Source organism: Sceloporus occidentalis, unplaced genomic scaffold (genome assembly GCF_023333645.1).
Source record: "Sceloporus occidentalis isolate IW3139 unplaced genomic scaffold, rSceOcc1.0.p SCAF_5, whole genome shotgun sequence".
In the NCBI taxonomy this organism is placed as follows: domain Eukaryota; kingdom Metazoa; phylum Chordata; class Lepidosauria; order Squamata; family Phrynosomatidae; genus Sceloporus; species Sceloporus occidentalis.
The window spans coordinates 75,068,578-75,095,337 of record NW_028316985.1 but is presented as its reverse complement, the minus strand read 5'-3'; the positions used below and the strand labels follow the sequence as shown (position 1 = coordinate 75,095,337).

Genomic DNA, 26,760 nt, shown 5'->3' with positions numbered 1-26,760 from the left:
AAGCCATGGGCAGGTTTACTCTTATCTATCTCATTGTTTGTATGCACAGCGCTGTGCAAATATACAGTGCTATATAAATAAAGCACAATTAATCGAATCCGTGAATAATCAAAGCCGCAAATATGGAAGGATGAGTGTACAGTATTGCTTCCCTTGATGTTGACACTATACTTCTATTGATGCAGCCTAAAATCGCATTGGCCTTATTAGCTGCTGCATCACAGTGTGGACTCATGTTCAACTTGTGGTCTATTTGGGACTCCTCCTAAATCCCTTTCACAGACTCCACAACCAACTCCAAACTCTGTTGTTGAATGGCAAAGGCCTCTCAGGGGGTAGATGAATATGCAAAGAGGGTTAGTGTCTGGGACTGATGGCTGAGGGGCACTTTATCGCAGTTTCAGGTGGTATGTTTGGAAGGGTGTGTCGGGGAGCCTTCGTAGAGAAGCCGGAATAGCAAAGGAGACCACAAAACCGATCCGACCTCTAGAGAAAAGGAGGCGAGTTGCGCGAAGGCGCGCATGCGCGTCGCTTTGCACCCTGGGAGATGTAGTCGGATATCCTCCTTTGCTGTTTGAAGGCCGGAGCAGGAAGCGAGGGGGGAGAAACTACGACTCCCAGAATGCAAGGCGGCGTGCTCTTCCCCAGCCTTCCCTATATGAATGACTAACCCACAACGTGTTGTCACTCTCATGAGCGGCGAGGCTCGGGAGGGCGGCTCTATTCGGCCCCTCTGGACCCGCGGTGCCTCTGCTTCCGAGTTCCGGGCGCGTTCTGACTCCGAAGCGAGGCACGTCTGAACCCTCCTCCGACGCGTGTCTTTCCCCTCCCTTTTGCCATTGCTTTCTTCAGTCTGGAAGCTGCTTTGACTGGAGTTCTGGGTCCTTTAGAAGGAAGTAAGTTTATTTTTGTGGGTTGCTGTTGTTTTTCTTCCTTTGGAGGCATATGGTTTCAGGGAGGCATCCAGACTGGAGAAATAACCCGGTTTGGTGCCGCTTTAACTCTTCTGTGGCTCAAGGGCTATGGAATTCTGGGAGTTGGAGTTTGTTGTGGGCCCCACAACAAACTCCAACTCCCAGAATTCCATAGCAGAGAACCAGACAGTCTGGATGCAGCCTTTGAAACTTTTCTGGGCCTCAGTGCTAGGGGATCCTGGGAATTGTAGTTTATTCTGCCACTAGAGCTCTCTCACACACAAAACTACAGTTTCCCAGAATCCCCTAGCATTGAGCCAGGGGCGGTTAAAGCAGTCTGGAACTGGATTGTTTCTGCAGTGTGTTCTGGATCCTTTTGAGACTCTTAAAAGGAAGAAGTTGGGAGTGTGAGCTTTTTTGGTAGGCTTGAGCCTACTTCCTCAGATGCATTTGGTGCACTGGAAAGCCCTAGGGTTCCCCCTCCACTAAATATATCTGAGGAAGAAGGGTCAAGTCTACCAAAGCTCATGGGAAGTGGGTTCAGGTCTACCAAAGCTCTTTCGAAGTAGGTTCAAATCTATCAAAGCTCAGCTCATGCTAAGTAGGCTCAGGTCTACCAAAGTTCATGCAAAGTAGGTTTTTGCCTACTAAAGCTCATGCAAAGTAGTTTCAAGTCTATCAAAAGATCATGCGAAGGAGATTCAGGTCTATCAAAGCTCATGAGAAGTAGGTTCAAGTCTGCCAAAGCTCATGTTAAGTACTGTATGTTCAGGTCTGCCAAAGCTCAGCTCATGCTAAGTAGGCTCAAGTCTACCAAAGCTCATGCGAAGTAGGTTCAAGTCTACCAAAGATCAGCTCATGCTAAGTAGGCTCAAGTCTACCAAAGCTCAAGCTAAGTAGGTTCAAGTCTACCAAAGCTTAGCTCATGCTAAGTAAGTGCAGGTCTACCAAAGCTCATGCTACCAACTTCTTTCTTTCAGTGAGTCAAAGGTGCTGTAAGAAGATCCCTTTGCATACAGAATTTCCAGACTTACACAGCTAGGTCTTTATTTCTATCACTTTACAAAATGTAGCCTGGTCTGCTTCTGTCTCCAGTTCTGTTCAGTTCAGTTCACGTCTTTAATTCCTTTCTTTTGGTCCTGATTTATGGATCCACTCTGTCAGTGGTTCCCAACCTTTTCTATTCCCCACACCCCTAAGAAATGTTTGGTTGATACTTGCATCCCCGCTACAAAAGTAGTATCGCACCTGAGTTGAAAGACTAAGCTATGTTAATCTAGAAAATGAGCTTGCAAAAGGATCTTTAGCCCCTTTGAGACTAACTGGTAGCATGAACTTGCCCTAGGCTTTCCATTCCACCAAATGCATCGGAGGAAGTAGGCTCAGGTCTATGAAAGCTCATGCTATCGGCTCCTTTCTTTCAGTTAGTCTCAAAGGTGCTGCAAGATCCCTTTGCTTACTTATTTTCCAGACTAACACAGCTGTGTCTTTGAATTCAAATGTGATAATTACTTTTGTAGGGGAGCGCGGACATTAATCAACCATTTCATAGGGGTGTGAGGCATAAAAAAGGTTGGGAACCACTGATAGAGTGGGTCCATAAATCAGGACGATTTAAAGAAGTGAACTGAAAGAAACTGGAGGCAGAAGAAGTACACCAGGCTTAAAAGTGATAGAAATAAAAGACATCGTTCTCTTAGACTGGAAAATCAGTATGCAAAGGGATCTTTTTAAAAGTGATAGAAATAAAAGACATCGTTCTCTTAGACTGGAAAATCAGTATGCAAAGGGATCTTGCAGCCCCTTTGAGACTAACTGAAAGATAGAAGTTGGTAGCTTTCCTAGACTTGAGCCTACTTAACATGAGCTGTCCTAGACTTAAGCCTGCTTCTCAGATGTGTTTGGAGTGGAAATACTAGCGCTTTCCACTCCACCAAATGCATCTGAGGAAGTAGGCTCAAGTCTAGGAAAGCTCATGCTAACAATTTCTTTTAGTCTCAGAGGTACTGCAATATCCCTTTGGCTACTGATTTTGAAAGTGAGTTAACAAAAGTGAAGATAATGTGATCTCATCTAGTGGATGTCTCTTCTCACTTCCCACCCTGGCACTTCCTCCCAACTAGTATTATTTCTGCCAGGAACCTGGAGGGTAGTTGGTACAGCTTGTAGCAGTTAAATGGGCACACAGTGCTTCTGCCATTATCACAGGGAGAACAAGGTGCATAGTGTCCATTGACTTCTCCCAGCCATTTACAGGGTGCACTTCAGTTTACTTTTTTGCCATCCCCGAGCCATTCCTTTAAGAGCAAAGTTGCAATGCAGCCCTGGCCATGGTTTGCCTTTTGGATGGACTCGACTTTGAATGAAAATCCGAGAGAAGCTTTCAAGAGGCAGCTCAGGTTTTATATTCCTTCTCCCTGCAATAAGTACCCTTTCCAAAAAGTTTTCAATAAACTTTTCTTTTTCTCCTTATAAGCCATATAATATAGATAATGTAAATGAATCATTTTACTGAAGCCACGTTACAGAAAACCTAAAGCCTCTGACTGTGGGATAAGCCTGCCAGTGTAGTATCATACTTACATCCTCGAGTCAAACAAAAAGTTGGGTTTATGGACTCAGTGACAGGATAATAGTCCACAATATTGGCTTCTGTTATTGGTGGGAGAGGATCCCGTAGCACTTTATGAATGTAGCCTGCCACAATAATGTTGTGGTAAACATGTGGTGATTAAAGCAAAATACAGAGTGACTCATTGGTTAGATAATGCTGTTTTTAAGTGGTAAAGCTGTCACAGATTGCAGACAGTTTACCTGAAGGAGTGTCTCCTCCCATAGCTACTAATATAAGGTTCTCTTCTAGATGCCCGCACCAGATGAAGTAGGCAGGCAGAGAGGAGTTTTTCAGCAATGGCATCCCATCTGTGGAATCCTGTTTCCAGAAAGTCTTGTATAGCACCTTGTTCCTGCTGTCTTTAATCAAAGTTTAAGTTTTGGTTGAAACCTGTTACTGTTACACTAGCTAAATAACTTGGCTATCAAGTAGTGTGGAAGTGTAGTAAGTAGAAGGGAATGTCGTGCATACAAAATCCAGGACATGACTTCTCCAGCTTATGCTATGTTTAAAATAAAACTTATATTGTATATTACAGCCACCATGTGGCTATTACTGTAATTTTCTTGGCTGTTAATGTGTCATTTTATGGGGTAGCCATGTTAGTCAGTTGCAAAAATAAAATAAAATTGGTGCAGCTTCCAAGACTAACAGCCTTTTTTATGACATAAGCTTCATAAACTCCACTCCACTCAGACAAAGTGAGTTGTAGTTCATGAAAGTTGATTACATTATCATTTAGGCCAAGATCGTGGCATGCAGGGTAACAATATTTTGGTTGATGTTACAGTTGTCATTCTGGGATGTATCAGTTACTGTTCTGGATTGTGGGACAGATTGCCCTTCACACTATAGGTGAATGGGTAGATGCTTGCAAAGTCTCTGACAGTGCAAAGAAAAATGTCTGATGTGTGCCATTAAACATTAAAGTCACCATATGCAGTGGTTCTCAACCTCTGGCCCTCCAGATGTTTTTAACTTCATCTCCCAGATTCCCTCATCATTGGCCATACTAGCAAAGGCTTCTGGGTGCTGATGTCCAAAACAGCTGCAGGATCAAACATAGAGGCAGACATTTCATGGTGCCATGTCCTGTGGCATGAGGCAGGGAGGTGGAGGCGCATACCTGGTGTCACCCAGTGCTATCTTCACCCCCGTGCCCACCCACTGCCTTGGATGCACCCATATTGCACAAATAATCTAGGTTCAAACCACTTTAACTGCCATTGTTCAGTGCTGTAGAATTCTGGGAATTGTAATCTGTTGTGGCACCAGAGTTACAGCGATGGCTAGATGTCTCACAAAACTACAGTTCCCAGAATTCCATAGCATTGAGACATGGCACTTAAAGCAGTGTTAAACTGGATTATTTCTTCAGTGTGGATACAGACCTTAAGTGGGGATTCAAACCCTGGTCTCCTGAGTTGTAGTCCAACACTGAAACCACTACATCAAACTGACTCATGGAGGCATTTATTGCAGTTTTATCAGGTGCACTGTTAGTCATTGTTCACTGGAATACCATACAGTATAAACTACATATAACACCTATCTTAATGGATACCAATTCAGATGGATACCAATTCAGATTCAGTCAATCTGAATTCAAGGTGCTTGAGACCTTGCATTTAAGGCTGTAAATATCTTGGGAATGCCATACTTGAAGGAGCATATCTCCCTAGATATATATATATATATCTGCCCAAGAACTAGGATTTGTGTCCTATCAGTGGGAGCATATGGGAGAGGGCCTTCTAAGTTGTAGCACCCCAAAAGTGGAATGCCCTCTCCAGATCCAGCTAGTTGGTTTCTTTCTGATGCCAAACCAAAAACATGGCCTTTGGGGACTAATTTATTTTGAAATATATACATGGTTTTAAATTATTGTAGCTTTTAAACTTCGTTTAACTGTTGTCTTGTTTATTATGTCTTTATCTTGTTTAAATTATTTGTGATTTTGATCTGGAAGTATTTTAAAGTATATGTTGTCAGCCTCTGTTATGGTTTCCACGTATGGGGCATCTCATATTCAGGGATTGAAAATCTTGTCCCCTCTGGGAGCAATACGGGACACCACAAATCTTGCTTTTTCAACCCAGTGAGAGCAGGAAAAATGGGGGGCCGTTATGTTCACAACAGACCAGTTCTGACCATTTGTTATGCAGCAGAAGGCCTGAAATTGCAAACCAAATGCTACAGAGTCTTGCAAGTCTGACTGGTGCCCAGAATTCCTGCTCTTAGATCTTGAGGCCCAGGCACCTGAAGAAAATGAAACTTGAGGCAGGACTTGCATTGGCCTGCCTCATGTGTCTTGGCCAGTTTTGAGTTGGCCTAGCAAGCAGGAGAACTGTCCTTACTTGCTGTGAAGAAAAACCAGCAATCTTAGCCTTTGTTTATCAGAGGTAGTACACTTTTGTACATCGGGAAATGCAAGATGGAGTGTTCATTTGCATACCACACATGTCTTGCTGGCAGACTTCCCATAGGGAGCTGGTTGGCCTACTCTGTGAGCACAGTGCTGAACTGCTATCGGGGCCTGTTATCTGATCCAGCTGTACTTTTGTTCTTTCTGTGGAGTACCACAGTTGACCCCAGTATCTCTCCATATGTTGACACCATATGTGTTCATTCCTCTTGCACAATTATGCAGGTTCCTTGATTTACTTGTTGTGCCCCTGACAGATTTAATGTGAGATCAGCCTTTGTTTTGTTTCTTAAGCATGATCTTCTTCAGATGATGATGAATTCTAGTCCAGCAGGTTCTACAGTGACAGGAAATAACATAAAACTGATTACATCAGCTAAGAGTCCTGGGAAGAGTTAGTTTGATGGGAAGCCAGATTGATGGGATGGTAATTCCAGCATCTGATTTGTCTCTGGTTTACATTAGTGCTTGTCAAGTACTTGACCTGCTCACTGTCTCAAAACCAGTGTGGCTGGTGCAACAGCTAAATCTAGTTTGTGGCTCCAGGTGATTTAGTGTCTCAGAAAATGAATTTAAAGGTCAAATGTTCATGCTTAATGAATTTTTAAGAGCATGGAAACATGTCTGCCCGATTGTATAGCAAGAGAGAAGAGAAGACACTAATATTATACTGATTTGTTTTTAAATAAAAATGAAGTAAATATGTAGTAAGCTGTGCTTGCCTGGTACATTTCATGTTGTGTTTTTGTAAAAGAGCCAAAAATCTGTTTTCAGGATGGGTACTCTAAGGCAGGTGGCAAAACGTTTCTCATCTGTTTTGCATATGAACGTGTGCTCTGCAGTTCCACACATTTTTAAGGAGGAAAATGTGTTCGATATGATTAGTCATGATGTCCATATATTATCTCCAGTACTGGAATATGCCTGTTTCTGAATGCCAGTTACCCCAGAACATGGGTATGGAATATATTTATGTCCTGCTTCTCTTAGGCATCTAGTTGGACATTGTGTGGACAGAATGCTGGACTAGATAGACTTCTTGTGTTCATACATTAATTTGTTCTAAAAACCCTTGAAGTCTAAATACCAAATAACCTCTCCCTTATTCCAGTGGTGGTGGAATCCAAACCACTTAATAAATAATATAATAATAAAACTTATTTGTATACCGCTTTTCCTCCAGATCAAAGCGGTTCACATATGTCAGCAATTACAAATAATACAATTAAAAAATTTAAAACAACATATTAAAACAGTCGGGCCATCAGATGATCTTGATCTATTAGGGAATACTTTCTCTCCAACGAGTCAGGAGGGTATGCTTCCCAGAAGAGATAGGTTTTCAATGCCTTCTTGAAGGCTTCCAATGTAGGGCTAAGTAGCAGTTGATAAAAGAAATATTTCACATGTATTACAAATGAATCCATTATAGAAACTTCATAAGCCTGTATCATGGTCACAGGTGAGATTGGTGGTGGAAAAACCAGGCACTGGAGCAACTTCACATTTCAAAACTAGAAATACAACATTATCAAATACAATGTGTACCTTACAATTTCAATGCTTTGATTAATTTCAAATTTAATTACCCTTACTGAATTAATCATTGTGTGCTACAATAAGATATTATCTAAATGTTACTTTTGTTTTTAAAATGTAAAGTAAAACAAGAACACATTAAGGAATATATGATTAAATGAGCTCAAAGTGTTGTTCACAATACTCTGCATACTGTCCCCTATCTGCAGAGAAATTAGAGCCATTAAAACCCTGAATGCTTAATCTTCTACAGATGAATAGTTAAAGTGTAGAATTTAGCTATTAAGTTCTGTTATTTACTAATCAGTAGTTGCAAAAATATGGTGCTGGAAATAGATCATAATTATTACTATACATTCAACAAAAGGATCGTAATGTTTTTGAACACTAATCTTTTTACAGTCTTGTTTTCTATGAGAAAAAATAATCTGAAACACTGGCATTGCAAAAAGCGGATGCTATCTGTGCAGAGTGTTGAACAGAAAACTATGAGAAGGATCTAAAGGTCTTGAGGTTTCCATATCACATTTCGTATTTCTTAGAGGTTTTCTTTTCTTTTCTTCTTTTTACACTGTCCCTTCACCAAGTGCTCAGGATGCCATACACCAAAAGTGGGTAACTGTTCCCATTCCATCATCTTTCACCATTGGCAGCATTCGCTGGAGCTGATGGGAGTTGTAATCCAACATCTGGAAGGCCCCATATTTACCACCCCAAGGCCCTCCAGTGTAGGCTATTGGGGTCCTCCAGATATAGGGTTGCCATAAGCCAGGACCTCCAAACTGGGACAAATGTAGGACAAAAATTTCAAATGTAGGACACAATTTTTTGTGTGTGTCCTACATTTGAAAAGGAGCCTCGCTTAGGCCAGACTCCTTCTCCCCAGCCTGGCCCTCTCCGTCAGCCATGGAGGCGGCCAGGCCGGGGAGAAGGGAAGGGGCCTCGCTGAGGCCAGGCTCCTTCTCCCCGGCCTGGCCCCCTCCGTGTGCGACGGAGGGGGCCAGGCCAGGGAGAGAAGGGGTAGGAGGACCCCTGCCCCCTTCTTTCCCTCCCCGTGGCTGCAGACAGCCGCAGCCTCCATCGCAGGGGGGTGGGGTCCCGGGACAAAGGCCAAACCGGGGCGGGATCTTGCGGACCCACCCCAACCCGGGAAAGTCTTGCCCCCAGGCAGGATATGGCAACCCTATCCAGATACCATGTATATGTGACTGTAAGACAACCTCAGGAAAGTAGATTTGGGGGCCAAAATTAGGGATTTTGATATGACCTGTGGATACGTTGTGGGTAAAACTTAGGGGCATGTAACAAAGGATGTAAAAGACAAAACAAAGGAAAACAAACTTAGAAAATTCTGGCAGTCATAACTGTGCTCCCCTAAAGGCTAGATGGATGAGGAGGGAACTACTGTAAACTTTGGCTGTGTAATGTGTGCAAGAGACGACCAACCACAGGCAGAGCTAAGAAAGCATACGGATGTTAAAAAGGATGAAAAGGCAAGGCAAAGCAAATAGCAACTTAGGGGCTAAACAGACCAGCTTAAAGCGCCAGTGTGGAGGCACAGCATTTTGATGCCATGAGCCCAACCACATGGCAGGGGTGTTATGGCACTCCATTGGCGCAGCGTTTAGACACGCTGCACCAAAAGAGTGCCAAAAAGCCACCGCCACAGTGGCAAGGGTACCTTTTTGTTGGTGCTAAAAGGAGTGGCATTTTGCCTTTCTTTTTAGTGCCAGCAAAGTGCTGGATCGGGGCCATAATATGCGGTTGCCGTAGCCCCGATGCAGAGAGGCAAAAGGCCAGCAGGACACCGCTCCAAAGGGGTGATCTGTTTTGCTCCTCAATAGCGATTATAGCCTTTAATTTTGATATGATTACTTTGCCTGATTTTAACCCAGAAAACCTGACAAACGTCCACAGCTGTCTTATTCAAATCATTCAGAGCCCAATTCCTCTTGGTGCTCCTTTGTGGGGAAGCATCTAAAAGCTGCCACTGCCACCATTTTTCCACCCAGGCATTCAAAAAGTCAGAAGTGGCACCATCACAGAGAGTAGAAGGGGTCGGTGCTTCTTTTAGGTGCTCCTAGGACAGACAGCTCTTGTCTTTTGCCACCCCCTATTGATTCATACAAAACCGCTGATTGGTAAGATTTTAGCTTTTTAGAAAATGTTGCAGCTCCAGCAACTTTTCACAAACTATGTTGGATTGACTCCTCCAATTGTCCCAGTGCTTACACTGTAACTGTTAATATCCATTGAGAGAATACAATGGGGATCAACTGTTCACTTTCTGGTAATCCTAATTGTGCTTATGCATGTGATACTCAAGTATGCAAAGGCATACAGCTACCCTCTATTGGTAAATGTGAATGCATGGACTGGGGCCATTCAAATGAAAGTAAATGGGGAAAGGGAGAGACCTACAATGAAAGATAATCACTGTACTTCATTGCTTCACAGTCAAGTTTGGTTGATATGTTGTTGTTGCTAAAACAAATGTATTGAAATAAATGGTTGAAAATATTACACATAAACATGAATTTTATAGTGCTGCTTACTACTCAGCATTTAAAGACATTTTCCCCTCTGTGGACTTTAAAAGTTGTATAAATGTGAGTAAGGTTAGGTTTTCTTTCTGCTTGTGCCCAGTTCTGAATAAAGCAAATCAATACTCATCCTTTGTGATTTGGGCCAGAAGAGACATTTTTCTACCTACACCTTTCCTTTTAACCAAAAGCTGTCTCTGGAGGTTAAGTCTGTGACTATTCTTCTTTTGAAATTAACTGCACTTTAGTTCATTCCTCTTTATGGATAATAATATGTAATTTTGGATCCTGATTTCATTATTTCATTTTGTAAACACTTTTTGTTTAAAAAAATCTGCAGATTCAAGCATGCACAGCTTGAAAATACTCAAAAAAGTCTAAATTCAAAATAGCAAGCCTTGATTTTGCCATTTTATATAAGGGGGACCATTTTGCTATGCAATTGTATTTAATGGGACTTGAGCATCCACGGATTTTGTTATCCACAGGGGGTCCTGGAACCAAACCCCAGCAGAAGGGCCCACAAAACATTACGAACAGCATATAATACCAAGCAACAACCCACCCACCCCCATATCAAATTATAGAGATAATCAGTAGGGCTAAGGTTGATACTTCAACATTCTATCAAATACCTGAGAGCAGAGAAATGTCTTATTCTGGTTCTAAAAAAAATAATGTTTGGGTTTTTCTTGAGAGGATCACTGCAGGATCAGAGGGGCACAACTGTAAAGGCCCTCTACCTTGTCTCCACACTCTGACCCTCTTTTGGAGGTGATAGTTGAAGGAAAGCCTCTAATGAATATATCAGGGTGCAGGTGGAGACAGTAGAGGTGTGCCTTCAAATATTGGAGTCCCAAGCTGTGTAAGGCTTCACAGGTTTAAAAAAAACCAACCCACAAACTGGCACTTTGAATTAGGACAAGAATTATATTAGCAGCCACTGCACTGGGCCAGAATAAATGTTCTATGATCAGACTTTGATCAGCTATAATGAATGTACAGTTGGCCCTTCTTATACACAGATTTTTTATACATGGATTCAAGCATCCATGGATTGAAAATATTCAAAAAAGTATAAATTTCAAATATCAAACCTTAATTTTCCTTCTTGAAGGCTGCCTATGGACACCATTTTGCTATGTCATTATATTTAATGGGACTTGAGCATCCACGGATTTTGTTATCCATGGGGGATCCACTGGGGGATCTTGGAACCAAACCCCAGCGTATAACAAGGGTCCACTGTAAATTCAAATGATTCCATTGTGTCTACCTGAAAAGATCTGCTCAGATATGCTCAGGATTGAATAGACTACATGAGAAGAGCGATGAGAGTATTTCTTGAACTGAAGAACAGAGAGAAGAAGATTAAGTAGTAATCCCTCAGTATTATTCACACTTAGAACCTCCCCAAGCAGAATTTCAGATATACATAAGTAGCTCATCTTGCATTTAATGGGTCCCATCCATAGAAACTCCAGTTTCCTTGTAGACTATGTAGCCTAGAGTATATACTATTCATAGCGTAAACAAAAACAATACAGAAGTACCCACAGTGTTTTTATAGATTGTCATGGGAAACCACTGATGAATGGCCACATATAACTAGGTATGCTGCAACAAAATGCTGAAGTTAGAATGCAAATAAATTATTCATCCAAAATGTACCAACAGACTGTCTGAGTTGCAGTGCTAAATAAAGCTTTCAGAAGAAGAAAAATAGCACTATTACTAGCTTTATTTACATTCTGCCTTTTTCTCATGATAGGGACTCAAGGCAGCTTACGAATAAAAATTATTACACTGTATTTAAAATTTAGAAAAACAACAACGTTAAAATACCATTAAATTATTAATGGTATTAAGACAATTTAAAAACAGTACAGTTTAAAGCAATGCAGTTCTTAAAAACCATTTCCTTTAAAGCTTTCATTTCTAAAAGCCTTCCAGGATTTTTTTTTAATTCCTCACTTTCCTGCAGAAGGGTGTCAAGGAGTAGGCCATTCTAGCGTCCCTAGAATGAAGGGAATCCCAGAGCCTTGGGGCAGCCTTCAAGAAGGTCTTATCTGGTGTCCCCACCAAAGGTAACTGTGAAGATTGTAGGGCTGAAAGAAGGGTCTCTCCTGAGGAACCAGGGGCCTGGACAGGCTCCTATAGGGAGGTATGATCTGTCAGATAGGCTGGACCTAAGCCATATAAGCCTTTGTAGGCCATAACCAGCAGTTTGGATTATACTCAAAAACAGACTAGCAGCCTGTTGGCGTTGGAGAGTTGTATGATCCTTGAATACAGTCCCAGTTAATACTGTGGTTGCAGTTCTTTGTGCCAAGTGATGTTTCTGAACACTCTTCAAAGGCAGCCCCATGCAGAGTGCAGTACTGTACATCAATCCAGATGGGATGTAACCAAGGCAGGTGTCACTGTGGCCAGGCATCTTCAGTATAAATGGTTTGAACATCCTGGAGATGAGTGAGAACTGGATGCCTTATGTAAAGCTCACAAATGATAACTGGAGCACTATAGCACCTGCCTCTTATCTTACTCTGTGACTGGTATTCAGAGGGGAACGTGTTCAGGCTCATTTTCATCAAGCCTCAAGGCACCCACGAGTCCTTCTGGGCAGTTTCACACTGTGTTGTTTGATGGGTTCTGAAAGTATTGAAAACAAAGTTAGAAACTTAGCCTGATGTTCTTGCCATACCTACTGGCTGTGCAATTGCTTAGTGCATGCTGAGACAATCTGTCTCTATTTCCCTTTACTGGTCTGCTTAGTATTTGATAATGCCAAGATAGTTTCTGATTTTAAGACTGAGTATTAAGATTATAATCTATGGACCAGTCCACACTGCAGTTTGAGACTGCTTTAACTACTGCTGACTCAATGCTGGGCAATTCTGGGAACTGTAGTTTTGTGAGAGACTTAGCCTTCTCTGTTAGAGAGCTCGGGTGCCAAAACAAACTATAATTCCCAGGATTCCCTAACACTGAGCCAGGGCAGTTTGCAGTCTCAAACTGGATTATTTCTGGAGTGTGAATTGGACCTATATCTGATTATGAACAGTTGTTAAAAACTTGAAACCTCTTTTTTCTGCTGTAACTTCTAAGATGGTGAATATGGGAAACTCCTGATCAGATTTTGTTTTTTCTTCAATATATCTTTTTCTCTCTCTTTCTTCTGATCGCTGGGCCTTGTAATTTAAAATAGCTGCACTTACTTTTGAAGGCCCCTGGACCCACTGAAGTTACCAAACCCTTAAGTGGAGCATTGGTGCCAGTCAGCTTTTACTGCTGGCACCAATGCTCCACTTAAGGGTTTGGTAACTTCAGTCCAGGGGCCTTCAAAAGTCATATAGATTGTAAAAACAAGATTTCCAGGATAGGGTTTATCTTGGTTTCCCAGAAAAAATGTCCCTGGTAAGCAAAACCAGTCTTGTGGACCACATATCCTAGGAAAGCACCTTGCTTGTCTTCACTCTGCTTTAAAAAACCAACTGGCACACCTGAACAAAATGTAGACAGTGCTCAAATGAGAATTGGCAGGTTGCAACTTCAGGTATAGGCACACAGAGATAATACTTCATGTTATCCCTCTCCCCATTTCTCTCTGTAACACTAAAGGTCCAAGGTTTCTCTAACATTGTTAAAGTTCAATAGATGTGCACTTAAGTTATTGGGTTCACTAGAATCCTCCTTGTCCTAGATTGCAGTCATACCGTACATATGATTGTTCGTGTGGGACATGTTCAGTAAACTCGCATAGGACTTGCTTCTGAATAAACATTTATAAGATCAGGGTAATATTCATACTTGGTCATCCATGGTTAGAACTGATAAAATTCCTTCATGATTTCTGTGCTGTGAAATATATAGGCAAATCACAATCTGAAAAGCATACTGATTTCTGATTCTACATTGGATTTTTATTTTATTTTTAAGGCTTATTGCTTAAATTTCAGATGAAACACAGTTGTGAAAGCAGAGATGTGATTATCCGAAATTTGGTGATTCAGCTCAATGTTCTCATAATGCTGTCCAATAAACACTGGTCACATGGAAGCGTAGCAGAAAGATCTTGAGGTAGTTTTTCTTTCAAATACCGAAGTATGGCAAAATTAAGTCAGAAAAGAATTATCTTCAGAGTTGGTCTGCCATAAAGAAATTAGTTTTATTCCTGTATAATTTTAATAGATCTGTTCTCACTGCATGGCGCATCCTCTGTCATGTACCTATTGGGACCTGTTTGGAGTTGCAAAGTCTTGTGGCACCATAAAGACAAACCAATGTATTTAGCATGGGTTTTCATGGGCTCTCACTTTGTCAGATACATGGAGTGTGTTTGTCAGATGTTTATACACATGCTGTCAAGGGCAGAGTATGTGTGTGCAGACATTTGTGGAAATGAAAATGACAAAGCTACTGGCAAGTGATCTTTCACACTACAGTTGGCCCTCCATATCCACGGACTTGAGACTCAGTGGTTTCGATTATTCGTGAGGTCAAAACCACTAATGTGGGCATTCCTCCTCCCTTTCCTGCCTGATCGATCCTTGGGCAAACTAGGGAGAGATTGGGGAGGCAAAGGCAAGAGAGGCTCCTTGGCCTCTCTGAGACCCTTCCTCTCCCTGGGCAACCCCAGAGAATATGGAGTGAGGACTGTAATTTAAATCGTCATTGAGAATCATCCTAGTGTAGATAAGCAGATTATCCTATATGTGGTGATGAATAATCTTTCACCAAAACAAGTGTAAAAGAGAGAAAGCTTAAGCTCTCAGCAAGGCCAAAGTGAATAGAAATGGAAAAAAATTATTAACGGAGAACATTTTTTCAATCTTGGCCATAAAAACGAACAAAAGTTGAGGAGGCTACAACCAAACAACATAGATAAGATTGTTAAGGTATGCAGTCAGATAAGTATCCTTTCACTTTATTCAAGCCACAGGAGATAGAATTGATCTTTCTGATGAATTCTTGTTCAGCTGTTTCCCTTTGAACTCTGTTTTTGTTTTTCTTCCTTTCGAGGATGGCAAGTGTTTGATGTGCAATTAATTCTCTTTATATTGTTTAAATTCATCACATGCAATTAGTGCTAACAGCAAACTTTATAAGAAATGTTAAACCTTGGAAAATGTTGCTTATATATGGTTTTGTTACAAAAATGTTTTAGATACCATGTTTGAAGGGTACTTTTTCCAGTGTTCATAACACACGGTGACATTTTTGTCTGTTTTAGTATCTACTGTATTTTTTATTTGACCAACAGTAGCTAGAACGTCTGGCAAGCATATAAAAAGATCAAAGAATTAGTTTACATCACTTTAATCTGATATAAGGTACATATGCTCTTCCTGCATGTGCTTTTATTTATTAGTTACATTTGTATCGTGTCTTTATATAATTTGCTGAAGGTGTTGTACGTGGCTCTCCTCCTTCACTTTCACAACAACCCTAGAGAGGGAGTGACTGACCCAAGGTCATCTACTAAGTTTCACAGCTCAGTAAGGACTTGAATCTGGATCTCCCATGCCCCAGTCCAACAGTCTGACCACAGCACTAGATTGTGTAGCACACTGCAGAATACTTTTTACCTTTTGTTCCCTCAGCTGGAATATTGGAAATTGCTGGGCAGAAGAGAGAGGTAGAAATACTAGTCTGAAGTTATAGTTTGGCTGACCCATCATTTTGCTTCAGTCCAAGGCTGCTAGAACTCCTGCCTGTGGCAAGCTGGTGAATAGTTTGGGTTTAAAATATTCTTTTGATGCACATGATGGTTTCTTCTAATGTTTCATAGTTGTGATAAATTCTGGAAGACTAGCCATATGATGTGGTGACATCTTTGTGGTATAAAGTATTGAGGTCTGAATCGCCCTTCATTGTTTGCATGACTTGTGCCATCTTTTGGAAGGAAATAGATTTGAACCATCCCATGCTGTTTTGAGGTCACAGCTCTTTGCACTCTGTGTTTCTGATAAAGTAGTCCTTTCAGGAAGAGGAAGGAGGAAAGAAAGTAATGGAGAACTTGCTTGAGGATGTTTGACCAAATTTAATGGGCTGCTTAAGTGCCTCTGTAGGATATACAACTATGGACTTCCCTGTATGTCTCTTTTCCCCCCATCTTTTTTGATGAACAAATAAGCGATGTTTTTGCTAGAGTTTGCTTGAACAACAGTCAAACCAGCAACAGATGGCAAAGCTCATCACCACCTTTCAGTATCTTTAGTAGTGTGATTTGTCATATGGTTGTTGTTGTTTTTTACAGATTTGCCTGGGCAGATGGGGTGGCTTCTTTTATTGCAAAATGTTAAACAATATTTTAACCCAATCTTTTTGAGAAGTACTCTAGGCTTTGCTAATTATATCTCCTGAATCTCTCTATTGTTTTGCAGATCTTAATTGTTGAAGCTTAAAGAACATTCCAGTGATGGACGAGCAACAGCAGGAGGTAAATCTGGTGTGACATTGGTCCATTCAAGGCTGGCCTCACGGTTCCTAATCTTGACACCCTGCCATTTTCATCTTATCCTTCAGTCTCCCTTTAGAATCCCTTTTTGGATTTGGGTCCAAGGCATCCAGGTGACCTCAGTATTGGACAAGTTTGAGTCAGAACTAACCAATTAACAAGCAGATGAACTTAGTTTATTATATCCTGTAGAATAGATGATGAGTTAACAACTTCAGGCTCTTAGTTTCAGGGGTTATTCAGATGTCATTTTTTGTAGTGCAATGATTCGAATAAGCCAACTCATGCACTCTGGGTTTGTTATCCACACTATTTTTCCACCTGAACAGCATCTCTTCGCATCTCTTCATGTTCTGTTGCTCAGACGTGCTTGCCAGCCCTGTGCCTCCCCCTCAAGGGTGCTGGTGACCACTGTGAGAAACTGCCCCTGGCCAGATGTCTCAAGGCAGCAGCGGCCGGCAACATTGCCTACTGTTCCTTGGAGCCTCTGGCTGCCAATAGACAATGGGATCCTCCTCTCCCTTTATCAGAGGAGAAAGATGCAGCCAGACATGCAGGGTTCAATCCCAGGTCTATTCACATAGTTACACTGTTGATGATGTGAATATCTTGGAAAACCGGGGGGGGGGGGGGGGGGAACCTGGTATCAATTATCCCAAGTAAAGTGGGGGGGGGGGTTGGCAGTGCTCTCCCCACTTAAAAAGGAAAGCCTGAAAAACATTCTGGTGCATTCGGGATGGAGGTGAACAACAAAGATTCAACCCAGATTATTTTCATTGACTGAATAACCCCTTAGACACATAACAATGTTCAAACTGAGTTATTTTTTTAAAATATATATATTATTGCTTTTACGAAAATAAAATTATAATAGCTGCTTACATTGCATATGTTTCCATTGCTCTTATTACATTATACATTTTCCTTCTTAAACTTCAATTCTGTTCTTTCTTCTATAAAACTTCTTCCTCGTACTCTATAATCCCCTCTACTACATTCTTTTTTTATTGTCTTATAAACCAAGTCCGGAATTTCAAGTGATGCTCTAATTTTTCAGTATTTGTTCCATTGGATACAATATGAAATTGCGTGAAAGATCTGCTAATTTCCATTTTTTTGCTATGGTTAGCCTAGCCTAATTAAGTAGAGTAGTACTCACCAATGTTTGTTCTCACCTTATTTTCTTAAGGTGGAGGTCATATTAAGCAGATAGAGCTCTGGATCCATCAGAAAGTGTATCTTAAATATTTTTTGAATTGCCATATGGACCTTAGCCCAGTAATTTTTTATTTTTGTACATGACCACCACATACGGTATAACAAATCAATTTCTTAATGACATCTCCAACATTTATTAAGTCTTGAAAGAATGTGAACCTTCTGGGTTTTTCCCATGCATTCTCCCATTTGTCTAATGGAATTATAGTACATGGCCCATGTCCTGTCCCCACTTTATCATATAGTTTTTGATAGTATGTTGCTCCATTTCTCTGATCTTTAATATTTTATAGATTTTTTATATCTTTTTTTAAAGCTGCTTCCCACAAAGCTTTGTCCAATTTATTTTGGGTTTTTTTAGTCCCCATATTTCTCATACCCTCTTGAAATTTCCTCTTAATTTGTAGGTAGTTAAACCATTGTATATTTATATTTCCTTTATTCATTTATTCTTTAGATTTTATTTCAATATTTCCTTGGTTATCTTTATTAGATCTTTATACATTATCCAAACTTGTTTTTGTTCTCATCTTCTGAAAAATGCCTTTTTTGTATCCATGAGGCTGTTTTTACATAGAATATTTCTTTACCTGCATCCATATCTTTAATAATGCTTTTCTGATTGTATGGTTATTAAAATATCTGACAGTGACTTTGTTGTACTATATATACGCCTGCCAACCGTATCTTAAATTTGGTCCTTCTAGATTCAATAAATTCTTGTTGTTTAACTTCACCCATTCCTGTATCCACACTAGACCACAGGGCCAAAAATATAGTTTTAAATCTGGTAGGGCACATCCTCCTCTCTCTTTACTTTCTTTTAATGTTCCCCATTTTATTCTTGTTTTTTACTCTCCAGATAAATTTTTTAATTCCTTGTTCCATTCTGAAAATATTTTTTCATTTGTAATAATTGGAAAGTTAAATAGCAGAAACATAATTTTTGGGAGAACATTCTTTTTTATTACAGAGATTCTCGCCATTCTGTTTATTCCATCTTTGTTAGTTTCTTTCCATGTCTCTTCATAATTATTCTCATAAAGATTGATATTTTTGTTTGTTAACTGAATACCTAAATAACTAAAATAAAATTCCTATCTTACATCTAGATTTGCTTGTTAGCTTTTCTTCTTCTTTTGACATATTTTTGGTTAATATCCATGTTTTTTCTTTATTTAATTTAAACCCTGAATATTTTCCAAAACTTTTCATCTCTTCTAGTAATTGGTCTGTTCCTTTTAATGGATCCTCTAATATCATTACCATGTCACCCACAAAAGCTCTTAATTTGTCTAGCCAGCCCGCCACTCCCTCTCCAAAACAAACTCAAACTGAAATTACTCCTCTGAGCCTTTCTTCAAATAATATCACGGTCCCTATTTTTTCTCTGTCTGTCTCTTTCAAGGAGCCTCCAGCTATTGAGAGTGTTCTTGTAAGTTTGTAAAGTTGAAAGTTCTGTTTTAAATTCTTTCTTATACATTAAAACAAAGTTGTTGGCAAAGCCAGTACCTCTAAGGGCTACCAAAACACCACAGCAGCTGCTCTTCACCTTTCTCATGCTTCCTCCTTCATCCTTTCTTGATTTGGGAGGTTTGGGGAAACCAACCAAGAAGCCCCCTGACAAGCCCCTGCTTCTCCTACACCTTTTCTGGTGTGGGTGACCCGCACATCCCGGTGTAGTTGCTGGTTTGCAGTGGGTGAAATGGTCAGCCAAGACAGGCTTTTGCCCCATGCTGCCAGTCATCTCGCCATTTTAACCATAACTACATTTTGGTGCTTCCTAGAGGGGTGTCTGTGCATCTTTTAGGTTCTCCCAGGGTGGACTAATCTCTCGTTTTTTGCCACCCTCCTCAGAGAAGGAGATTATTCGTTTTTTGATAAAAGTAAATACTGTAACTCTTGCCTTACACTCTTTTTGGCATGTATACATTTTCATCATTTGATGAGAGCTTTCTGGGTGAGAATTCTAAATACCGCTCCCAAAGTTGCAAATCCCATAAAACCTTCAGACAGTATTATAGCAACTGCAATAGATAACAGCATTACAATTGTGCAGTGTGGCAGGATCCTGAGTAAAACAACAGGACCAGCAAACCAAACACCTAAGTACATTATTACCTCACTCCATGAGCTGCCACTGGATACCAGCACCATTTGCTGAACCAGCTAGAAGTCTTTTACCTTTTTCCATATTGGTCTGCTTGAACTACAGAGGTCGAAGGTGGGGCTTTTCATTCTGCCAGTGCTGAACTGCATCTTGGTCATCATTTTCTCCTACCCACCCCCAACCTTTGTGTGTTTTCAGACTTTAAGCCTGAACATGCAGATTGTCTTGGCTTGTTTTTATCTATACGTAAGCTTTTCTGAAAATACCTAATGCTTTGAAAGTCTTTCCAGCTGAAAAGCAGGGTAATACATGCTTTAAATGATGGTGGACAACTGCATGGATCTGAGGGCCAATATCCAGCCAGTGGGAATCTCCAGGGTTGCCCAGATTTCTAAGGACACTTCCAGTTTTGAGAAATGAGTTTAAATCTGAAACGGGTGTGTGCAGCCTATTTAAAAGGTGACTTGCTACCCCCAGTGACTGCCAGGATAGGAACATTACACTTTTATTTGTCCTGCAAAAGGGTGTCCAAGAGAAGCAGAAGGGCTAAGGTCACAAAAACAGCATTAGAGGCTGCATGTGTTTATATTTTGCCTGCCCCACTATATATAAGTGCCCAAGAGTTACCACTATTGTGACTATTTTTCCATCCAGGAATTCCAAAAGCAGAGAAGATACAGGGAGTTGGTGTTTCTTTTAGGTTTTCCTAGAATGGACTAAGCTGTCACCTTTCACTACACAATTTAAAGAAAGAGGCGGTTCCCTTTTTTTGATAAGAGTTAAGATACAGTACTTACATTGATCTGTGGATAAGTCAACCCAGGTTTTTGTGGTCAATTTTTTCACTAAAATTTCTAAACTTATACATGAGTATATACGGTACCTATAAATTACAGTTCAATATTCATAATCTTATGTGATATACCTATGAATTGGTTGAGGGCAGATGACACTGTGCTTTTTTCTCTTTTTAAAAAATTGTATGGTTACTTTATAAATACCTGTAATATACCCCATCAGACAGAAAGGGGCTTTCACCCATTCTCTTCTGTGGAGAGGGTAGTATCTACTTTCTACCCAGCAAGATTTCAAGAGACAAATGAGGATTCAACAAATCCCACAGTCATAGTTGGAAGTGCTGATGTCTTGAGATCACAGGCCAGGCCATTCTAAAGAAAGAAAATTATTGCAGTAATACCTAAGAATAACTTTGCCTTTTAGTACTGTTATGGAACATTTGTTATAGAAGTGAGTTCATATGCCAGCTAGTGTGAAAAAGAGTGAAAACCTTTGATTAACATCTACCTATTCACCCTTTCCCTTTCTTCTTTTTTTATTCAAACCAGGCTGCTGCAGAACCAGCACCTTCGCCTGATGCACAAGGAGATGACCCGAAAGACGATTCAGACATTACACCAAATATTTGTATGTTATAGTCAGTAGCACCTTTTTATTTCACATGTTCACCTTATTTTGAAACAGTTAATGGCTATTATTAAAACTAGGGATTGAGAAGGAAAGCTGGGTCTGGTCTACGTGTGCAGTAACTTGAAATGGTGAACCTTAGGTAGTCCGATGGACTGTATCACTTTGGATTTTAAGTCTGTTTAGAGTAGCAGTGGTTATGTTCTGAATGCAGGTAGAAAGCTAGTACATCACATTGGGAACTCTTTTTTTATATTTGTAGATCTTATTCATTTGTTCTTACAGCAAGGTGACCACAGACTACTGCTGTGTTCTGCTGACTGTGTAGATTGGATTGGGTCCCTTCTGATATTGTAGGATTGCAACTTCCAGCAGTCCTACCCAGTGGTGACAGATGAAGACACTTGCAGTCCAACAGAGTCTGAAAGTGCAGTTTTCTACAACATGATACTCTCTTTAAGCTTTTGACTACAGGTCCCTTTAACTCCAGCTAGTCACTCAAAACATGAGTAAAGCTGCATCCACACTGCAGAAATAATCCAGGTTGACAGCACTTTAACTGCCATGGCTCAGTGCTATGGAATTCTGGGAATTGCAGTTTTGTGAGACATTTAGCTTTTTCTCTCAGAGAGCTGTGGTGCCACAACAAACTATAATTTTCAGAATTCTATAGCATTGAGTCATGGCAGTTAAACTGGCGTCTACCTGGATTATTAGTGTGGATTCAGCCTAAAATACAAAGTTGAATGAGTCTGGCAGTAAGGAAGGAATAGCAAAGAATACAGCTGTTCAAAATACTTATGAGGAAGTAAGGCCCACTGAACACAGAAATAGACTTATCTTAAATAAGAATGCCAAGGACGTTAATCTGTAATCAACGTTAATCTGTAATCAGTGTTAGTGTTCCTTAATGCTTTAATTTCTTAGCTTTATGTTTCTGTAAGCTATGGCACTGCCAAAAGGGGAATGGTTTTACAAAATTGTCTCTGAAAAGTGCAGCTCCACAGAGAGAGAAGGAAGAGGATGATAAACATGATAACAATTCTGAGCTGGTTCAAAAGCAAGCATTGTCTTCCCTTTGGTTCAGTGATATTGTGGGATAGTTAAATCTGATGGGTTATGTGTCATCAATACTCAGCCTCTGTGATTAACTGTTTGGCTGGAATTCCCATGTTAATAAGCTCTTCTTTGTTTTTTAAATAGTGAAGCTGCACTTCTGGGAGAAATGCAGGCAAATGGGTGGTGAACAGGGCACAAAAAGACACAAGATAGGAATCTCATGGCATATTTCTCAAACATACCCACCATCAAACCCATCTGTGTCCTTAAAATGTTCATTGAGGGAAAGAAATCAACTTCTATGTAATACAGATATTCTAGCCTGTTCATATTCACTTCACTGGGCTTTTACAGAATGTTGAATAATATGTTAAAGTAATATTTTTCTATTTAAATCTATGAAGCTGATGCAGATGCTTTAAAAATACTTTTGGAGATGAAGATGAAGAAGAGACAGAAGAAGCCCAGCCTTCCAAGCACTGTGACAGAACTTGCCACGGAAGAGGGCTCCAAAGTCTATGTTGTTGGCACTGCCCACTTCAGTGACAGCAGCAAAAGAGATGTAGTAAAGGTAAATTTAAACCTGTAGTACATTTCTTCTGTGAAAACCATTATTTTTTAGTGTTTAAAAGAAACATGTTATAATGTAGTTAAGGTTGAGAGTATAGTTTATACGAAACCAATTTACCATGCAGCCTTTCTGGTGTATACAGTATTTTGTGATAGATATTTCATTCCCTGATGTCATTCTGTGAGCATATCTTCATCCTATACATTTTCTAAATATGTATGTGTGTGAACACATATAGGGAGTGTTATGGATTCACCCCCCCCCTTGAGATCTGATATGGGAATTACAGAATTTAGAAGGGACAAATGGGATATGTATTCTATATTTTAACTCTCTTTGCAGACGGATATAGAATGACTAGAGGTGTGGGTAGAAATTGAACAACTTCTTATACATACTTTTAGAAGAATCAATAGTGCATTGCTTTTCAATCTTGTTGGCAATCCTGTGACCGAATCTTTTTCAGACAATACAAGAGGTACAGCCTGATGTGGTCGTGGTTGAACTGTGCCAGTATAGAGTTTCTATGTTAAAAATGGATGAAAGGACGTTACTAAAAGAAGCCAAAGAAATCAATCTGGAGAAACTTCAGCAGGCTATAAAGCAGGTATGAGTTCAGCAGTGACAAAACCCATCCCCTTGTGTGTATGAGGCAATTCATCACAAACAGTCTGAAATATTTTCCAGTTTTTATAATCTGCCCCAATTGAGGCTTGTGTGACTACACAATATAGCTCTTCAGATGAGCCTTCATGTTTATATTTGGGGATCCCTTGAGTAGGGTTTCTTTAGAAAGTACAGTGCACCCTTACTTTTCACAGGTGATCCGTTCCGGACTTCCCTGCGTAAAGCAAATTCCATCTATGCTCGAGCCCCATTTAAATGAATGGGGCTTGTGCACGCAGTGGTGCAACACCGCAGAAGTGCGCGCACACCATGGGCGCACACCCCTTTGTTCCCTGTGGGACGCACCGCCCCTTCTCTCCGCGCAGCTTTCAGCATATGGTTCTTTTGCTTTTATATCTAGACTTCTCCTTTTCGTTCAGATTTACTATGGGGAGAACCATACAGCGCATAAGAGCCACACTGGGATCGTGCTGCCGCCATTCGCCCCAGGATCACAGCAGCCATATGCACCCAGCCTTAATTCAGGCCGCCACTGCGGTCCTGAACCAGGCGCCCAAAAGGAGCTATAATTTACCGCTCCTTTTTGGGCTGGTTTTCTGGGAAAGAGCTATTCACGGGTTGGCTTCCAGCCACATTCAGGGTGTGCATCATCTGAATGTCACTGGTCTTCTCTATTATGTCTCTGGTCTTCTCTATTGTTGTACTTAAAGAGGCAAGGCTGAGAGAGACAGAGACAGGACGTTCATGATACTCAGCACTTGCAGAATAATATTGATTAGGTTACGTTTCCATTTTTACATACTATTTTATCATGTTCATAGAAAATAACTGAAAGTTCTATAATCAGTATTCATAGTGATGTCTTTGAACTAGGCTCTTTTTTACAAATTTGTTCAAAGGAAAATACAGCCCATAACAGTCTACAACAAATCTTTAGCGTACTCTACAATAAATTTGGAGTACTGAAAGCACTGTTCATATAAGTGCCCAGTGTTTTTACCTCAAACTCAGTTTTCACAGTTAAGGACCACAGTAGTGGGCCTAGGGTGTGATATAGTCAGGTACTTATCAGATTCCCAAGACTGCTCAAGACCCCCATGCCATTTTGGCTCTGGCTGATGTAGTTTGGATAAAATCCCTGCTTATCACCCAATGTATGTTGCAGGTTAAAAGGATCCACTTAAGACTCTTGTTATTATTAAGACTGTTGGATGTGAGGGCGATCTGGCTGCGACATCTGTCACCCCATTGATGGCCAGGGTTGATTCAGCTGATCTGGCTGACTAGGCGGGTGTCCCCTTCCTCCCTCACCGCTCCATGTGCGTCCCTCCCAAAGCTATGCACTCGGTGAAAGAGGACGACCATCCCAGATAGGAGTGCACTGTTCTTCGGTCAAGGATATATGATAGCTGCGCTCCCCTGCTAGAACCTCCAAACAAGCTCAAGGTGCAAGTAATATTTTTGAAGGACTAAAACGGATGGTCTAAAGACTTTTTGATGAGAATAGATACACCTGTGCCAAGTTATACAAAGGCAGAAAATGATGATTGTAGGAGAAAATGAAACAGCAAAGCTTTATGTACTCATAAAGAATCATTTAGGAATTTCAGTGAGTCAGCATTAGCAGAATGACTGACTGCATAGTACCTAATGCCCAGAAGAATTAGATATAAATTAGGAAAAGAAAAATGACTTGACTGAATAAGGCCTTGGGTCTTATTTCATTTTGGATGGTGGTATGAAAAAGTTAAGTCCCTTTCGTAAGTTTCCAGAGGGTATCAAGTTAGTCGTTAACAGCAAATGTGCACACTAGAGAGATAAAAGAGTGGAGAATGTGATGGGAATAATAGTATCTGAAGACTCATTGTTGATCATTTGATAAAGAGATAAATTTGGATGTTAGACAAGACAAATGTCAATGGGAGAGTGAAGTGGCCCTTCCTTGACAAAACTAAGCAACTAAGATGGTCTCTTCCAACTCTGATTCTATTCTCTCTGAACCCTCTCTTTGGATTGATCCTTGGCCTAGGAATGGGAAGAGTTTACATACTTTCAACCTAGCAGTTATACTGCAATAGATCAATGAAGGCCTGCTTAACGAAGGGGGTGTACCTACTGGCCATTAAGGCCGGCCAGGGGACGGAGCATCCACACGATGCACGGCCCGATTCTTCCCCCAGGCTGGCGTAATGCCATGTGCCACACCACACAGTGCGCAGCGTCACAGCGCTCCTCTGGCACTGCATCTACATGACACAGGGCCAAAGGAACGCCAAAAAGCTGCGGCGCCAGCAGCTATGGCGCCCTTTCCGGGGTGCAAAAAGGCAAGATCAGGGCCACAGCATGTAGTTGCCGCTGCAGGCTGCCCCTTGGGGCAGTCCGTACAGCCCCTTTCCAAAAAGATGTGGGATACTGTTTGCTATATTAAGTACTCACTGAAATCAGGATAAGAGAACTTTGCATGAACCAAGCTGCCTAGCTCTGGATGGGGGAACCTTTTAATTTAATTTAATTTAATTGAAAGGCTGTGTGTTTATTGATTAGCCCTTAGGCCATTTATAAGTACATTAGAAGTACAGTACCTAAAAATGAGACATAGTTATAAAACTGATCATAAAAATTTATACCACAGGTTCAAGATACAAAAATGGGTAAAAAAATAAAAACAAATGTACAGCATTAAGATGATAATACATAAAGTAATAAAACTGAACATGAAGCATCACACATCAGAATTCTTCATCACCTCTGCAATTTATCCCTTTGAAAGGCTAAATTCCTTCAGGGTAAATTGTTAGGGGAAGCCTAAATACCCAAAAGGCACCAGATCCCATATGATGTTGCAAACTACGTTGGGTCAGCCCTTATTAGTACTTGGATAAGAGACTACCAGTTGCTGTAGGCTACATTTCAGAAGAAAGAACTGGCAAAACCAGCTCTGAGTATTCCATGCCTAAGAAAACCCTATGAAATCAATAAATTGACAGGCAACTTGAAGACACATGCACACATAATCTTTTGAGGGGATGACATGTGCCAGTGGTTGGGGCTCTCGTGGGCAGGGGCAGAATAAAAAAATGAAGCCCAGGCCTTTTCACTTTCTCCCTGTCAGTCTCTCGTCTCTCCCCCTCCTTACCTCCTCACCTCACAGGTTGTTGAAGAAGAAACAGTTTGTTCTTGCATAGTAACGAACTGATCATTTGCACTGAACTTTTCAAATTAGATTAAGTGCCTTATGAGATTAGGCCAAAGGCT

General features: G+C 40.7%; 1 protein-coding gene across 1 annotated transcript in view; it reads left to right on the top strand.

Annotated features, from left to right (window-relative positions):
• Positions 1 to 707: 707 nt before the first annotated feature.
• Positions 708 to 26,760, top strand: part of TRABD (TraB domain containing) — a 39,719-nt gene continuing 13,666 nt past the window's right edge. Inside the window, exons 1-5 of the mRNA XM_089524421.1 lie at positions 708 to 896; positions 16,422 to 16,477; positions 21,170 to 21,248; positions 22,712 to 22,878; positions 23,345 to 23,485. Coding sequence (XP_089380547.1) covers positions 16,457 to 16,477; positions 21,170 to 21,248; positions 22,712 to 22,878; positions 23,345 to 23,485 — 408 coding nt within the window. The 5' untranslated portion in view covers positions 708 to 896; positions 16,422 to 16,456. The remainder of the gene's footprint in view (positions 897 to 16,421; positions 16,478 to 21,169; positions 21,249 to 22,711; positions 22,879 to 23,344; positions 23,486 to 26,760) is intronic.